Genomic DNA, 18,017 nt, shown 5'->3' on the forward strand with positions numbered 1-18,017 from the left:
TTTTGTGCTCCTAAGATGCTCACACTTTGTTATCTCGGATTCTCCAGCATCGGCAGTTCCTACTACCTCATTTAATTAAGATGCTTTCAAGACATGTGTTACTTCCCCTGTAGGTCAGTAGTTTAAATAAGCACTTACAATTCTCTGTGGGGTTGTAGCTGTAAAAATAATTATTGAGCAGTCTTTTCCTGGATCATGTGAGGTTACCCGTGTGGAATAAATACTTGGATCCATCAACTTTCATTAATTGCACTTCATGGCAGTCACAGATATCAATGTTTACACTGCCTGTGCTTCCCTGAACTTGCTAACTTGCTGAATGTCATACATTTGGTCACCACTGCTCACGCATTCCGTGACAAATTAATGGGAACTAAAAACAGTGCTGGAGAAACTCAGCAGGTCTGACAGCATCGGTGAAGAGAGTAGCATTTTTTTTTCCTCCCGGTGATATCTAAGTAGCCTTGCTTTATTCTTCTGGTAACTACTGCACTGTTTTGCTTCACAGCTTCTGGTTCACTCTGCCACAGCCATTCCTGAGGCTTTGCATCATTTTCACAGATCTGTTAAGAAAATATTTGTGATCTTTGTGAAGGTGGGGCACCTATGCTGGGAGGCACAAAGTCAACGATTTTATACAAACTGATTTTATCTGTTAATTTTTGGTTGAGGTTAATTGCATTGGCCTTTAATATATTCCTCATCGCAGCTCTTAATTGAATTAGAGCAGAATTTATTAGTGCTATTATTTTTGTAATTATATAAGACTAAAGTTGTTGAAAGGAGTCTGGTTGTCTGTTTAGAGGAGTCACTACGAGACACTGTGCAGGGGCAGTCAGTAACAATAAAAATGTAAATGGAAAGGTGCATTTTATTTGAATGCAGCTAGAATTCAAGAAATGATGATACTTTGGTTCTACGAAGTGTGGTTTATCACAGCACTTGGATTTAGATAGTGAAGGCTGGACTTTACACTAATCCCCACCAACTCATGGTGGTGAGTGGGTGCATAATGGTTTGAGTGCCTAGCCCTCACCCTTCTGCCCCACTCCGATGCTCACCCACACTGGGAGGGGAGTGAAATCAGCAGGCCGTCTGCTGCATTGAAGTCAGCAATAACAGTTCCCTTTTCCTTCAATCTGTTCAGAGGTATAATTGACACATCTCTGAAATAGGTGAAGAATTGAGCTCAGGGCTCTTGACCCAAAATTAGAGATGCCATGACTGCACTGCAGCAGTTTTATCCTCCCCCTGCTGCCTCACTAGACTCGTTCACAGGACAATTGACTTGAATCATCCTTCATCCTTGCCATTATACTGTTGCCATGGGTATTTGGGTTCAAGTGACCTATCATTTAAACATTTTGAAAAGAGCAGGAAGGAGGGAAGACTATCTTCAGGGGTTTAGGAGTCAGGACTCCTCCCTGCCACTAAAGGAAGTATCTCCTTTCCACCCACCTACTTACCAAAACCTTCTCCCCTCACCCTGCTCCCTCCTTACCAACGCCAACGTTTCCAGTCAATACCCAAGTCTGCCTCAATGGTTTCCATTGGGCCTTCTTCGTCAGAGCTCAATACTGCTTCCTCCCACTGGAAGGTGCAGGTTCCCACTTGCTGCACTTCAGCCTGCCCACTGCGTGTAATGGCTGCAGGATGACTGTACGCAGTCCATTGGCTGCCCATGTACTTTCCTTTCAGTGGCTTGGGAAAGGGAGAAAGAGAGACAGAGTCAAAGGGAGAGACAGACACAGACAGAAAAAGAGAAAGGGATGAGAGAGACAGACAGAGAAAGAGACACGGAGAGAAAAAGAAAGACAGAGAGGGAGGAAAATAGAAAGACAGAGGAACAGACAGACAGAGAGAAAAAGAAGGACAAGTTCAGAAGGGGGTGGGGTGTAGAGAGACGGAGAGAGGGCGACTGGTTCAGCAAACATTGAATTTTGCCCCTAAGCCTCAGAAATTCCATATAGGCCTCAGAAGATTATAGTGTCTAAACTAATACAAGGCCTGATATGATTTCTGAAGAAGGGTCTAGGCCCGAATCATCAGCTTTCCTGCTCCTCTAATGCTGCTGGGCCTGCTGTGTTCGTCCAGCTCTACGCCTTGTTATCTCTTAGTACAAGGCCGAATAGGTTCGTCCTTGAGCACCCGTTACAGAAACAAGATTTGTATTCCCTCGAGTTTCATCGGGCGAAGGCATGTAATCAAGGCATTTGAAGTGTGGAAAGGATTTGTTAGGTTCCAGACGGAAATCCTGTTTTATCTGGTGGGGCAATTCCACTTCAGTCTTAGCATTGGAGCTAGGCTGTTTAGCAATGAAATTTCAAAACATTTTTCATGCAATGAATCGGTGGAACTTTCACTAGAAGGTTTGAGAATTTTGGGTACATTAATTTTTCAAGATTCAGACAAACAAGTTTATGTTGGGCAATCCCAATGACGCACAGTGGGCAGGCTGAAGTGCAGCAAGTGGGAACCTGCACCCTCCAGTGGGAGGACGCAGTACTCAGCTCTGACAAAGAAGGCCCAATGGAAACCATTGCGGTAGACTTGGGTATTGACTGGAAACGTTGGCGTCCGCGAGGAGGGAGCGGGGTGAGGGGAATGGGTTTTGGTGAATAGGTGGTTGGAAAGGAGATACTTCCTTTGGGGGACAGGGAGGGTTTGAGGAACAGATTAGCTATGATCTGCATGAATGTCGGGACAGGTTTGTGGGGTTTCCTGTTCCTGTTACTAAATGCTTGCTGATCCTTGAGTGTAAATTGAAAGAATGTATAACATGAAGAAAGAATGACTATCCTCTGCACTCTTTACAACAGACGTGTCCTTCCCCCTCCCCGTAAGTGATTGTAAGTCAGGACAATTTCTCTAAATCTCATAGAAACTCGCAAAAGCATACTGTAAACTTTCAGTGTCGACATACAGTGCAAGTCACTCATCATCATTGATGCTCAATGCTGTGTGACCAAGGTGTGCGCTCTCTATTCTGGATGATTGGAGAAGTTGGAGTCCGGTCTGGCTGTATCTCACTGTGTACAGCCTCCTACCATCTACAAAGGATGAAAGGAACACAGCAAATCATCCGCTTCCAACGTGATGTCTTCAGGGGGCACCGCTTTGCCAGTGGGTGAAGAGGCCAATCCTTGACAGCCAGGGTCTGCCACAGGAGACCACTGTGCATCGTTGCAGGTTGTCGCTCACCCCAGTGGTGCCTGTTGCCAAGCACCCAGTTCATGGTGGTGGTACCCGTCAGCCCAAAGGAAGTGTCGCCATTTTATTTTCAGGCCTTCATTCTACGTCCACAAACATCCTTGGAGTGGAGCAGAGACAGTAAGACCTGCTGATGCTGGAGTCAGAGATAACACAGTGTGGAGCTGGAGGAACACAGCAGGCTGGGCAGCATCAGACGAGCAGAAAAGCTGATGTTTTGAATTGGGACCTTCTTCAGAAAAGTGGAGCAGACTGAAATGGACTCAAAAGACTTTATCAACAGAAGATTCATGCATGAGAACGCTGTCCCAAAGTTTGGTCTATTCATGATAAACATTTTTTTCAATTAAATAGATTCCAGTTGAAGAAAGAAAAAGACAGTTGGCCAAATGTTTGTACATCTTACACCAGCACAATGTCTCTATTTATAGGAAGGTGGCAGAGAATGACTAATCTGTGAGCCAGCATTCCGGCACCTAATGCCTGAATATAGAAATCCGCAATGTAGTGGGATAAGTCTTGAGGCGCTTTTACACAGATGAGTGTAGCTGCCAACAGAGGCAGGTTACTGCCCTTCTCTTGGGCACTCGCTCAACCAGCAGCACCAGAGGTCCGTAAAGATGTTAATGTTACAGAGCTGTGATTGGCTTAAGGCTACCTGTTTCAACAACTCTGGGCCTTTTCCTTCGGATAGTTGGCAAACTGAGCCAGGCACAGTCACTGATGGCATCGTGGCCAAAATCCCCATCGGTCCGTCCTGTCAGCAGATTAGACCCTAGAGCCCATTGGCTCCCAAAGATATGGACCCTGTCCCAGGTTACAGGAATGGGGTCATTAGTGTGTTTGGGGTGAACTGCCAAACTTGTGGAAGCATCTCAGTATCACCCAGCCGTGTGAGGCTTTGTAAGGCAGAACATTTCGCGGCTGTTAAGGCAGAGATCCCAAAGTCCATTCCCAGGTCAAAGATAATTGCGATCTTCAACATTGTTTAGCTTCAAATGGAGGCAATGCAGATGAAACCAAGGAAATAACTTGTGGCACACATTCCGGTTGATCATCTTTGCTGATGGGACCACCGTAGCCTTTCCTGGCTCCCAGCCAGTAGGGGCACCATCAAGATGTGCAAAGCACCAACAGACTCATTTGTGTGGTAACCCTCCGACACTCTGTCCTGGCCACATTCTCAGATCTAGGAAAAGCAGGATGGGAAATTCCCCAACATATGTCTTACTCCAAATTCCCCAACAAATGTCTTACTCCATTAGAACATCTGGTAGCACCATAAACAGACAGAATATCAAATGATCTGGGTCCCACTGTCTTTTCTAATCTCTTAACCCCAGTTCCACCTTGGACACAAGTCACATTTATTTATATAAATGATCTGGATCTGAATGCATAAGGCATGATTAGCAAGTTTGTGGATGATACAAAGTTACAAAGTATCATTGATAACGAAGAAGGTTATCAAAAATTACAGAGGGATCTTGATAAGACAGGGGAGTGGGCTGAAGATTGGCAAATGCAATTCAATACAATAAGTATGAGATGTTGCAAAGTTATACAGTAAATGGTAAGGTCCAGGGGAGTGTTGTGAAACAGAGGCACTGAGGAGTACAAATGCATAGTTCATTGAAAGCAGCATCACAGCTAGACAGGTTGATGAAGAAGGCATTTAGCATGTTGGCCTTCATCAATTAAGGCATTGAGTATAGGAATTTGGAAGGTATTTTACAGTTTAGTTTGGGATTATGTTCAGTGTGGACTGGTTGGACTAGAGAGTCTGTTTCCGATCTGAATGACTCTGAGACTACGTTCTTTCCAGTTGTTTGCATTCACCGGGATCCCCTCCCCACCCCTACCCCTGCCCCTTGAGAGTCACCTGAGGAGAAAAGTATGAATATTATGGGGAGGTATTCTTACTGGGGAGGGGTGTTTTATATAACCTGCAACAGATGATACCTCCTGTCTCTTTCTGAAATCTAGTACCGCAATCACAAATTAATCCAAAGTTTATACTGTCAAATCAAGGAAGTAAAGCAGTGAAATATCCGAGCTACAATCATAGTGAACGAGAGCTGAATTTTCAACATTCTTCAAAAACCAATTATAGTGCATCCAATTTGGCTGATGATAAAATAGTTAGTGTGAAAAATCATACGTGAGAAGGTGCCAACGAAATAAGGAATATAGACTTTAACACGTACTGTAATATACACTTACCAGATTTATATACTGGATTAGAGGTGGCAGATGGAATATAATATTGGCAAATGTGAAATTATCCACTTGGCAGAAAAAAAATAAAAACATAATATTTTTAAAGGAGAGAAGACCAGTGGCTAGCTCCAGTTTGTATTGTCTTCAAGATTTAATTGCAATTTTAAACCTACCATTTATAAACTAGATGATATCACTTGATTTTTAAATCATATGGAGGAGTTTCTGTGAGCACAATAGGAGTATTCTGATTAGGTGTGAAAAAGTAATCGATAGGAAGGAACTTCAGGTACCATTGCCTGGAATTTTGTGGACAACATCTGAAAGGTAAGTGATAACACAGTGTGGAGCTGGAGGAAGACAGCAGGCCAGGCAGCACAAGAGGAGCAGGAAAATTGACGTTTCGGGTCAGGACCCTTCTTCAGAAATGGGGGTGTTAAACCATCGCTCTAGGTTTGCTCCATTAAACCTGTCGTAATGTGATGCATTGGTAATGAACCCGTGAGCAAATATCCTGCTAAATTCGACTCAGTAAAGACCTTGAGTCAAAGCTGAGCAATTTTGATCCGTGGATTTGCTGGGAAAGCAGGCAGTAAACTGCCTGATCACCCAATCTCCCTTATTAGAGTGCATTCCCTTCCTACTTGGGAGCACGACTGCCAGCTTTACCTGAAAAGGTGAATGTCAGGAAATACATCTTTGCCTCCTGCCACCTACCTGTTCACATTGAAGGAGTTGTGGTACTTGATGTGAAAGTATATTTTTTCTAAAAAAAACTACGTTGGAATAGCAGGACAACTAAATGTTCTTCTCAAGACGTGCTTGCGGTTTTTATTCCTGTCCTTTCCCTCATATTTTGGATGTTTGTCATGTCTTTCAGATTATTGCTTATCAGCCATATGGAAAATCAGTGGATTGGTGGGCGTATGGAGTACTACTTTATGAAATGTTAGCCGGACAGGTAAGAAATCTTTGAAGAGAGGCTTTGAATGGTAAGATTTTCATGCTCTGCAGAAAGTGACTGAAGAATTTCAGAGCTGAGTGACCTCAAAGGGAAGAATTAGGTTGTTTACTCCATTTTAAAAATGTTTTATTATTCAGTAAAATGCCTGTTCCTGAAAAAAACTGATTACATCATCTGACCAAAGAAAAAGTAGGAAAAAAAATTTGGAGGTAAATTGGCAAGTAATATAAAAGGCCCAGTAAGAGCTTGTAGAAATAAAAAAGAGCGAAGCCAAAGTGAACAGAAGATCCTTGGACAATGATCCTGGGGAACCAGGAAATAGCAGATGAGTTGAATAAATACTTTGTCTCAGTTTACACAGGTGTAGATACTTTTAGCATTTCAAACCCATAAATAATCGAAGGGTCAGAAAGGAGGTGTGGAGGAAATAAGCATCATAGTCATCACTAGAGAAAAAGAACTAGCGTAGCCAATAGGCCTAAAAGCAGATAAGTCTTCTGGCCCAGATGGATTGCATCCTAGGATATGAAAGGACATAGCTACACAGACAGTGGATGCACTGGTAGTAATCTTCCAGGGACCCGTGAGCAAATATCCTGTTAAAATCTACTCTGTAAGGATCTCCAGGAATCCTTGGATTCCAGGAAATTCCTAGAGAAATGTAAAATGCCAGTGTAATGCCTTCAATCGAGAATGGAGTTGTGTAAACTATATAAGGCTACTGCTGGAATACTGTATGCACTTCTGGTTGGAATATTGTAGGAAGAATGTGATTGATGCAGAGGAATTTCTTGACAACGTTGCCTGTGCTGGAGCATTTCAGCTATGAAGAGAAACTAGGTAGGCTGGGATTGATCTCCTTAAAGCAGAGAAGGCAGGGGGAGGACCTAATTTCGGGATAGAAAAAATGCTTTCCCCTTAGATCAGTAACGAGGGCTGTAGATTTAAGGTAAATAGCAGGACGTCATATAAAAATCACCCAGATAGTGGAGGGCAACTGGAACATGGTCAGTCTAAAGTCTGAATATATGTAAAATGGGCAAGTTAAGAAGCATTCAAGGAAAAAGAAAACAGTGCCTGGAAAGAGAAAGCAAGAGTGCAGACTGATACTTGCGGTGTCTGCAGCCATCCTTTGGGATTGATGCTGACTTGTTAGCTGTCCAAATCAGTGGGGTCTGAGATGGTTAATGAGTCCAATGCTGATTCAGCCATGCATTGTTGGAAGGACTGAGCAGATGAATTGTTTGAATTTTTGAATGTCTTGAACTTTCTCTGACACCTCCATTGTGCTTCCAGCTGTGCCCAGTGGAGTCTCTCAATGTGGTTAGTGTCTTCATGGATGAGCCTGGTCCATTGTGATCAGTAACTAGTCAGAGACTGTTGGGAACTGGCAGGAATGTTTGATCTTCTCTAAGGTGTTTGGGTCCACCTGTGAAGCGTTTGTACGGCCCCTCTCCTCTTGATCTCACAACTGGGATCTCAAGACCTCTCCACAGAGCAAATCATAATCCTGCACCTCCATCCCTGACTCACAGTGAGGGTAAGATCCTGGAGTTACAGTTGGCCTCCAGCAGGACATTAGACTAGTTTGGCAACATGCTATTAAAACTGTGACGAAAGTTTCAGCTCCTGAAGTGGAACAAAGTAAGGAGGAGAATTAGCCTTGCTGTTGATTATGTTGACTTGGGAGAGGGGTCTGTGTTGGGTAGCCTTTCTTGTTGCTGGATTTGGAGGATCATGTAGCCTTGTGAGGAAAAGAAGGACAAAAATTAACAATTCTACTTCTGAAATCTCCATGTAAAATAATGTCAAGGCAGCATAAATATCAGTGGAATATAAAGCTGCGAATTGGCCTTCAGGTTTGCTGACAGTTGTGTTGAAGCTTTACCTCATGCTATTGGTGGCTTGTTTGTTTATTCTGACAGCCTCCATTTGACGGCGAAGACGAGGATGAGCTTTTCCAGTCTATAATGGAGCATAATGTATCATATCCCAAATCAATGACAAAGGAGGCTGTCTTAATCTGCAAGGGGGTAAGACATCAGTCTGCTGTCGTGACATCTGAACATTTCATGTTATGAAAGATTAATAATTATTCCTTTAAGTAACGTTACAGACAAACATGGTTGGGAGCTTTCATGCTGATTCTCGGTTCGTACAAGAATTTCACTGTAATGGGGACTACCAACAATGTTACCCAATTCCTTAGAAGTTTTGATCTCTCATCATAAGCTTTCCCTTGAGGTCAGCCTTTCATCTGAAGTTTCATTTGAAGCAGCCGCAATGCACTTGTTTTAAAGTAGAGATATCAAGGTGTGGAGCTGGATGAGCACAGCAGGCCAAGCAGCATCACAGCAGCAGGAAAGCGGACGCTTCGGGCCTAGACCCTTCATCAGAAATGGGGGAGGGGAAGAGGGCTCTGAAATAAATAGGGAGGGAGGTTGCAGGAACAGCAACTCATATTCCGCTTGGGAACCCTGCAGCCCAATGGTATCAATGTGGATTTCACAAGCTTCAAAATCTCCCCTCCCCCTACTGCATCCCAAAACCAGCCGAACTCGTCCCCACCTCCCTAACCTGTTCTTCCTCTCACCTATCCCCTCCTCCCGCCTCAAGCCGCACCTCCATCTCCTATCTACTAACCTCATCCCACCCCCTTGACCTGTCTGTCCTCCCTGGACTGACCTATCCCCTCCCTTCCTCCCCATCTACACCCACTGGCTCCATCCCCGCCCCTTTAACTTGCCTGTCTCCTCTCCACCTATCTTCTCCTCTATCCGTCTTTGATCCACCTCCCCTTCTCTCCCTATTTATTTCAGAACCCTCTTCCCCTCCCCCTCTCTGATGAAGAGTCTCGGCCCGAAAAGTCAGCTTTCCTGCTCCTAAGATGCTGCTTGGCCTGCTGTGTTCATCCAGCTCCACACTCTGTTATCTTGGATTCTCCAGCATCTGCAGTTCCTGATATCTCTGATACTTGTTTTAAAGTGCCCACTTGCCTTGATCACTGGCCTCCAGCCTGTTACCTGAGTTCCCCACTCCACACATCCATGGGGATTTGCCAGTTTTTATTTTCCATTTGCATTTCAAATTTCCAACCGTGGCAATATTTTGCTTTTGCCTGGTCCTAGAACTCTAGATTCCTGTCTCATGTTTGTGGCGTTTCACATTTAATTCCTGACCCTTAATAGGCAGCACTTGAAAGAAGACTTTAACCACACCATCAGGAATAGACGGTGGGTGTGAATTCTAACTCGGGAGTGAAGGGGGCAAAGGAACACAGAGAAAATCTGGTAAGGCTAGTGGCTCAACTCTCGTGCTGCCTTTAACAGCATGATGTTAGCATTGTTTCTTTTCATTCCTGATCGTCAGCTGACTAAATTGTAGGGCCAACAAACTGCCCAGCAGCAAAGCCAGCATCGTCACAAAGGAGACGTTCATATATTCACCTTGGCAATGTTGTAGAAAAAGGAGCTTGAGACTTGTTGGATGTGGGGCCAGTGGTTGTGAGTGAGCGGGAATCGAACAGGAGTGAGAAATTGGGTGGGGATTGCTGTCGAGGAGGGATTTGCAAAAGGAAAGGGAGAGTGTAGGACAGGGAGAGAACCATCGGGACTGGAGGGTGAGGCTCACCAAAGTGCAAAGGGTAAGAGGGGATGCTGAACGTTAACCTGAGGGCCTGAGTAAAGCCGTCCTGCTTCTCCTGGCCTACAAGGAATGCTGGGTAGGGGGTGACCTTGTGGAACTGGCAGTTTCCACCTTGTCTTTTTTAAACTTCCAAGTTTTCAGGCGCTATGGAAACCTGGCTGTTCACCGATTAAATTGCAGCCAGGTCCCCAGTTACACTGGCAGAAGCTGATTTAAATCATCAGTTAATTTTAATCATCATAAGTTGTCTTTAACGCGTATGGCCTGGAACATTAAAAATGGCAGTGCCATGTTTGATGATGCATCCCCAATTTTGTAAACTTGAATCGTCTTTCTGCCTGATGTGACTACAGCTCCCCTCTGCCTGATGAAGATGGAAGCAAAACTTGAAAATTGCAATGTGGCCTTGTTAACAATATGTTGTTCAAATGCTTGCAATTGTTATGATCCCAGCTGAGGATAATTCTGGACAAGTCAAATCCAAGTGTGAAACCTGGCTTTATACGCCATTCGTTTTATTTTTCTTTTTGTTTACTATGGAAATCGGGTGCTAATAAGAGGCTGTCAATATACTCATTAAACAAATCATAAAAGTTTACTGCACAAAACAAACAAGAAACAAAAGTATATTAAACAATTCCATTGCTTCTTGTATAATCTCATTACAAATATCGTTAAAAAATTCATCTCTTTTATCCCAGCAATAACCATACAGCCACTCAAACCTCAGTGAAAACTCGCCCTCAACTTCTGCAAAAGTTTCCTATTCAGCTGGCACAGCTGTAATCAGTTCCCTTTCGACAAACTTCTGTCGTACATCCACTGGGTGTTGTTTCCATTACCTAATGTCTTCCCTCGACACCCTTAAAATAAACTGCTAACTCAGCTCACTTATTATTTAACATGTGTTCCCTAAACTCATGTTTCCAACAGGCTTGTCAAATATTTCTTCTGGAGTGCTGCTTTTCCAATGACTTCTAGGCAACTCAGCAACTCTCCCTGTACCCCGACTGCTTGGAGACTGCTAATTTAGGAATTTTCTCTGAACAAACTGCTTCCTAACAATTACCTTGCCAAGCAACATGCTGGTCATGTAGCTGAAATCTGAATCCCTGAAATTGAATGACTGCTTGTAAATTCTGTTTTTGAACTTATTACTTAAAATGACTTTCTGACCTTAAGAAACACTGGAAGTCTAAATTCAGTTTTTATTGACTTTAGAATCTAATTTCTCGAATCATAATAACATATTACGAACCTTCATAACAGAGATATTACGTTTTAAAAATACTCCCTTTGGAAAACAGGGAACATGAACTTACACCAAGCAGTGCCAATGTATAAATATGTTCAGTGTGTGTAAAATTCTTTTGTGTGTTGCTTTAGTGGAGGTTTTAATCCATTCCCATGAGCAGGGTGATTCATCCATTAAAGTAGCAGATAAAGAAATTTCAGACAAAGTGTTCGCATGCTGCAGTCTACTCACTGTCATGTGAAAGTGGCAACCTCTTTATTTGCCAAATATGGCAGCTTGATGCTGTAATTAACAGTGAAGAAAGTCAACATCATGAGAATTACACAAACTTTTATTTTAAAGAAAGACTTGCAGAATAATATTTTTAATTGCAATTTTTTGTTCATTTTCTGCCTGATTTTTTTTTCCTGACAGGAAAGGGAGGCTCAGTTTGAGAGAACTGCAGATCTGGCCCCCTCCGGGAACAGCCTCCCAGTTTGAGGAAGGACCCATCTCTGAGTGGAGAGGAGCAGGCAATAGGGCAGTAGGGCAGGGGCAATGGCTGAAGAGACCAATTGGGCAGACACTGTCTGGGCGGGCAGTGGGATATTCCAGTTTGTTAGCAGCACATAAATGCTCTCTGTGGTGTGTCACAGTCAGTTGATATCACAGACTGAGTGTACCAGTGGCCATGGTGGCCTTGTGGATATTTTTTTGAGTGCACATTCCCAATGTTGACACTGACCACCAGAGTACTCGTGTACAGCTGGCCCCCATTATGTCACTCAGCCACGACAGGATCTCTGACCACATGCAGATGGTTTCAGGGGTCAGTCAGGCACACATGGCTGACCCTTTAGGGGTTTCACAATCTACCTTTGTTTCTGTCCAGGCTATTCAGTTTTCCTTTTCTTTCAAACTGCTAAAAGCATTTATTTCCATCGAATCAGCAGTGCAGATCTTGTGAAAACTCCAAGCCTCAAAAGATACAGGAAGGATTTTAACTCAAATATTAACACCACAATGTCAAACCTTTGCTGCCTGCTGGAAGTTTGATGTGAGATGATGCAGGTTTAAGAAAAGGAATTTCATTGGACAATTAAAAACATCCAATTTCTGTATTCTGCCTTTGTGCACTATTCTGTAACCACATTCTCAGCATCGGAAAGGATCTCTAACTTTTGTTTTATTTTCTGTAACACAGTCTCCACAAGTATGGGCCACAGCTTTTGGAAATGCAAATCCGTCTGGATATTGTAGCATCCAGCTAAGGAGTTAATTAACTGTGGGCTTGGAAGAACAGGGAGAATAGGAGATGAATTGTCAGTTGTTTCCAGTAACACTGAAGCTCAGCTCTTTGCTGTAGCCAAACACATGGCAATGTCTTTGTCCATTATTCCAGTTCTTTGGATCGACAGCACTTCAATGCTGCATTTGTGCATACATGTGGGCATTGCACTACCTTGCAGTGGCATAGACAGCAAACATAGCGTGTTGAACGATCAATTCCTGGAATGTGAATGGCCAACTGCCTTTGAAAAGATGGTGGTCAGCTGCCACCTTGAGCCATCACCGAGCTACCCTGTAGGATGTTACAGGATTGATCGAGCAAAAATATGGACTTGTGATATACTTCCAAGCCTGAATAGTGTGCGACTTGATGATGAAAATTGCTGTTTCAGCTTTTTATCCTGCCCAGCAATTCTACAAAGCACAGTTATCTTCAATGACCCGGTTCATTTTATCTCAAGTTGTTTTTTTTTCAAATTCTGTTTCGCAGCTAATGACAAAGCACCCAGCAAAGCGTCTCGGCTGTGGACTGGAGGGAGAAAGAGATATCCGAGATCATGCTTTTTTCCGGAGAATTGACTGGGAGAAGCTGGAACAAAGAGAGATACAGCCTCCATTCAAGCCGAAAGTGGTGAGTAATGCTGCAATAGGGAGGCGCAGTTAATGTCACATGTAGGAAATCACGGCTGTACGCACACATGGAAGCAGCTGGGCTCAGATTGTAACACAGCACTTTGATTCAAGAAATAGTTAGGCCTGGACAGCAGAATTGAACAAAATATAGATCAGACACAACTTAAGTATTAGGCTAAGATAACAAAGTGTGAGGTTGGATGAACACAGCAGGCCAAGCAGCATCTCAGGAGCACAAAAGCTGACGTTTCGGGCCTAGACCCTTCATCAGAGAGGGGGATGGGGAGCGGGAACTGGAATAAATAGGGAGAGAGGGGGAGGCGGACTGAAGATGGATAGAGGAGAAGATAGGTGGAGAGGAGGGTATGGGTGGGGAGGTAGGCTTCGTACATATCTCTCCAGTACAACATTGCCTCAGGGTTTTTGAATTAAAATTTCTGCAGAAAGTGGATTTCTTTAGCAGATCTTTTCAGGGTTTTAGGGTTATAAACATATAATGATGCAACTGTAACATTGGAGATTATTCCCAGAAACAGAGCCCACTGAACTGTTGGGAAAAGCATATGTCCATCCAGTGTGTCTAACTGGCATGTTTGCCTGTGGCAAATTCTGTGTTATACAGGGGGAATTTGTATCCCAGTTTAGGAAAGAAAGCCAGCCTAGCTCTTCACAGAAGCGTGAGGAGAGTTGAGCATTCTTAATCGTAACAGATCAATTTCTGTGCTTCTAAAGCAACAAAATACTTTGTCATTGGCTTTGATTATGAAATAGTCTTGATTGTATCCATAGAATCTGTACCTCCTTTGTCAGCAGGATTCAAGGGGATTCATTTTACAACTATTCCTTCCTGCTTGCAGTGACTGTTGAGTGTCCCCATTTTTATTGCAAAGAAAGGATCGCCAGGGTTGGTGGGTATTGTTAGGTGGCTATTTAAGCACATTGCTGTAGCCTGGTACAGCCTCACATTGTGGAAAGATGCCATGGCAACGCTGACTTTAGCAAGATGTCAAGCAGTTTTCCCACAAGGAAAGGGAAAACTGAAGAATAAGTCAGCCTGCATTACTTTCACCTCTTAAAAAATGAACAACAGAGGCCGAGATATTCCCATTTTGCTGTATTCACTGAAAGTCCACTAATAATAGAGAGGAATAGTTCTTCAACTGTAAACTATATTTAAAATTCATGACAAAGATATTCAGGCTCCATAAACAGATATGCACATACACACAGATTGACATTTTGCACTGGGTCTGTATGTTGACTGCAGCAAGGATCAGTGCATTTATTTCACTCCAGAATACTTCATAGTTCACCCACAAATCATGCAAGACCGACAGGACAATAATAACATTCTTCACCAAAAGCACCAAAAAAGTTTTCCTTGTATCAGAGATAATGGGAACTGCGGATGCTGGAGAATCCAAGATAATACAGTGTGGAGCTGGATGAACACAAGTAGCATCTTAGGAAAGCTTTTGTGCTCCTAAGATGCCGCTTGGCCTGCTGTGTTCATCCAGCTCCATACTTCGTTATCTTAAAAAAGTTTTCCTTTTTAGTTGCGATTCCAGCATATTATTTTGCAGCGTCCTGTAGATGTGGCAGGGTGACCATGAAACAAATCCAGGTCAGGAAGGTTATTCAACCCATCTCCACAGGAGCACCCTGCCAGCCCCCAGTGCATTTTTTTTTAATGATTCTAAGTTTTTCTGCTCCACTTCTGAATGCACTGTTACTGGCTGATCACCACTCTGGATGAAGACCTAATTGCACTGGATCTCAAAATTTCCAAAAGCCTTTTGACAAAGTTCTACACAACATTTATTGAGCTCAAAGCAGCGCTAATTCGAGTTAAGCAACAACTTATATTTATATAGCGCCTTTATCATAACTAAACTTTCCAAGGCATTTCACAAGAGTGTTACAAAGCAAACTTGGCATCAAGCCGCCATAAGGCAATATTAAGGAAAAAGCCAAGGAGGTGGGGTTTTAGGTGCATCTTAAAAGAGGAGACCAAGATAGAGAGGTTTAGGAAGGGAATTCCAGAGCTTGGGGCATTGGCGGCAGGCATGATCATCAATGATAGAACAATTAAAATCGGATTCTTACAAAGGCCATAATTAAATGAGTGCAGGTATGAGGTTATATACTTGTTCACAGAGCTGGTGTGTTTGATTGTAGACGTTTTGACACCCTATTAGGTAACATCATCAGTGCGCCTCCGGTGAAGCGTCAGTGTTCTGTCCCACTTGTTATTTACGTATTTCAGTTTGCTGGGATGGTTGGCATTACTGCAGTTCTGTTTTTCAGTGGTTTGTATATCGGGTCCAGTTCAATGTGTTTGTTGACAGAGTTCCAGTTGGAATGCCAGGCCTCCAGGAATTCCCTGCACGTCTCTGTTTGGCTCATGCTATTATGGATGCGTTGGACTCGTGTTCTTCTTTGGCAGTGTGTATTGAAACCAGTGAGAATTAGTCATGTCTCTTGGTGGCTAATTGGTGTTTGTATGTCCTTATTGTCAGTTTTCTTCCAGTTTTGCCTTTGTAATGTTTCTTACAGTCCTCACATGGTATTTCGTATATTACGTTAGCTTTATTGGTGTGGGTATGGGATCCTTTACCTGCATCAGTAGCTGTCGCAGGAGGGTTGTTGGTTTGTTGGTTATCCTGATGACTAGTGTGTCTGGATGTGCATGTGCCTTCTTGTTATGGTCTGTCGCAGAGGTAACAGTAGATTGTACTTTTTGCGTATCCATTCCTTTTAAAAACTCTGTATAAGTGCTCCTGTTCTGATTTGTGCATTTCCAGGTTGTTGCAGTGTGTTGTGGCTCAGTTGAATAATGTCCTAATGCAGCTCCATTTGTGGGTGTTGGGGTGGTTACGGGTGTCATTTAAGTATCTGGTCTGTGTGTGTGGTCTTTCTGTACACAATAGCTGGAGTTTCCCATTGTTGTTATGTTCTACCATTATGTCTAGAAAGGGTAATCGGTCATAGTTCTTTTCTTCTTTTGAGAATTTTATTCCAGTGAAGATGCTATTTATGTGTCGGTGCGTTTCTTCTAGTCTTGTGCATTTGATAATCATAAAGGTGTCATCCACATAGCGGACCCAGAGTTTGGGTTGTGTACTGTGGAGTGCTGTTCATTCTAACCTTTGCATTATTGCTTCTATTATCAGTCCTGATATTGGGGATTCCCACTGGTGTTCCTTTGATTTGTTTGAATACACAGCAGTTGAGGGTGAAGTGGAGTGTGGGGCACAGATTGAGCAGTGTCAGGGGGCTGTCCTTGTAAATACTTTTGGTGTAGTGGGGTGCCTGCCTTCCTGATTCATCCAGCAGTGTGATAATTGTCTCTTTGGCTGTGGCGATGCTTGTTGATGTAAATAGTGCTGTTATGTCAAAGGATATCATTATCTTGCCCTCTTCTGTCCAGATGTCCTTGATGATGTTGAGGAATTCTCAGGAGGGAGTGGATGGAGTGGATAGTGTTGTCAACTAAGTACTTCAGTTTCCGTTGTAGTTCTTTGGCTAGTCTATATGTTGGCGTGACTCGTGGTGAGGCAGTGGGTCTGAGGGGGATCCCTGGCTTGTGTACCTTGGGGAGTCCATAGAAGCAGGGTGTGTTGGATCCATCTGGCTTCATTTTTTTGGTCGTCTGTCTTGCTGATATTTCCTGAGTTGTGTAATTTCTTCAGGGTTGCTTTGATCCGGTTCACTAACTGCGGTGTTGGATCTTCCGCCATTTATTGGTAGGTTTCGGTATCTACCAGTAGTGAGTTAGCTTTCACAATGTATTGGGCTCTATTAAGGATTACTGTCATGTATCCTTTGTCCACCAGTAAGATGATGATATTTCTATCTTTCTTGAGTCTTTCCAGAGATTTTTTCTCTTCTGTGTTGAATGTGTTCCACTTACCTTTTCTGCTCAGTGTTAGGACTATCGTCTGTGTGGTGGTCTGTTTTTCCTGTGTGTATTTCCTCTATGAGTCTGTTATTGTTGAGTGTTGATTCCAGAGCAGCCTGGCATCTCTGTAGTTAGAATTCAGTCTGTGTACTAGGACGGTCTTCTCAGTGTCTGTAAGCGGTCAGTCTGAGATGTTCTTGATCTCTGTTTCTATATTGTCCATGTCATTGCTGTGGGTGAGTTTGGGTAGTTTTTTTTCTTGGAGGGCTCTTCTTTCCTTTGTTCCGGCCTGACGATGTTACTGAGCAGGGAGATGAAACATCTGCAACCAAACCCACTGGCTACACCCTCATCCACAACCCGAGCTGCAAATCTTCTCAAAGACTTTGAATGCGGGTATCTTAGAGAGTTGTGAGGCTAGAGCAGATAACGGAGGTAGGAAATTCAGGAGCCATTGCAGTTCACTGAATACAGAGATAATGGAAAAACCAGGCTTGGTGAGAGTGAGGACATGAGCAGAATCTAGAACGGCCCAAGTTTATCCAGGGTAAAACGTTCAAAGCGAGCTAGGAGTTATCAGTTCTAGAGGCTGCAAAAGTATGGATAAACATTTCAGCAGTAGATGAACCAATGCAATCACCGTAACCAGAATGATGGTGAATATATGCACTTGGGAGCTCATGTGTGCGTCAGACAGCAGTGGAGGTAGGGACACTGAATATGTTTAAGATAAAGTCTGATAGATTCTCATTAGGCAAGGAAGTCAAAAGTTGCCATAGTCATGTGGGACACAAACAGATTAGCCATAATCTTATGAATGGCAGAGCAAGCTCAAGGGCCTGTTTGTACATACAGATGTAGAAGGATGGAACCCCTGGCTGGGAATTTGTAACAAGGACCAAAAGCAATAGCCTCGGTCT

The 18,017-nt window shown here is 43.3% G+C and overlaps 1 protein-coding gene across 5 annotated transcripts in view; it reads left to right on the forward strand.

The window, feature by feature from the left end:
- Positions 1 to 18,017, forward strand: part of LOC125463597 (protein kinase C alpha type) — a 343,618-nt gene that overhangs the window by 309,772 nt on the left and 15,829 nt on the right. For all 5 annotated transcript variants that reach the window (XM_048555052.2, XM_048555055.2, XM_048555054.2 and 2 more), the window contains 3 exons: positions 6,311 to 6,391; positions 8,320 to 8,427; positions 13,054 to 13,194. In XM_048555052.2, coding sequence (XP_048411009.1) covers positions 6,311 to 6,391; positions 8,320 to 8,427; positions 13,054 to 13,194 — 330 coding nt within the window. The remainder of the gene's footprint in view (positions 1 to 6,310; positions 6,392 to 8,319; positions 8,428 to 13,053; positions 13,195 to 18,017) is intronic.

This window comes from Stegostoma tigrinum, chromosome 22 (assembly GCF_030684315.1).
Source record: "Stegostoma tigrinum isolate sSteTig4 chromosome 22, sSteTig4.hap1, whole genome shotgun sequence".
Classification (NCBI taxonomy): Eukaryota; Metazoa; Chordata; class Chondrichthyes; order Orectolobiformes; family Stegostomatidae; genus Stegostoma; species Stegostoma tigrinum.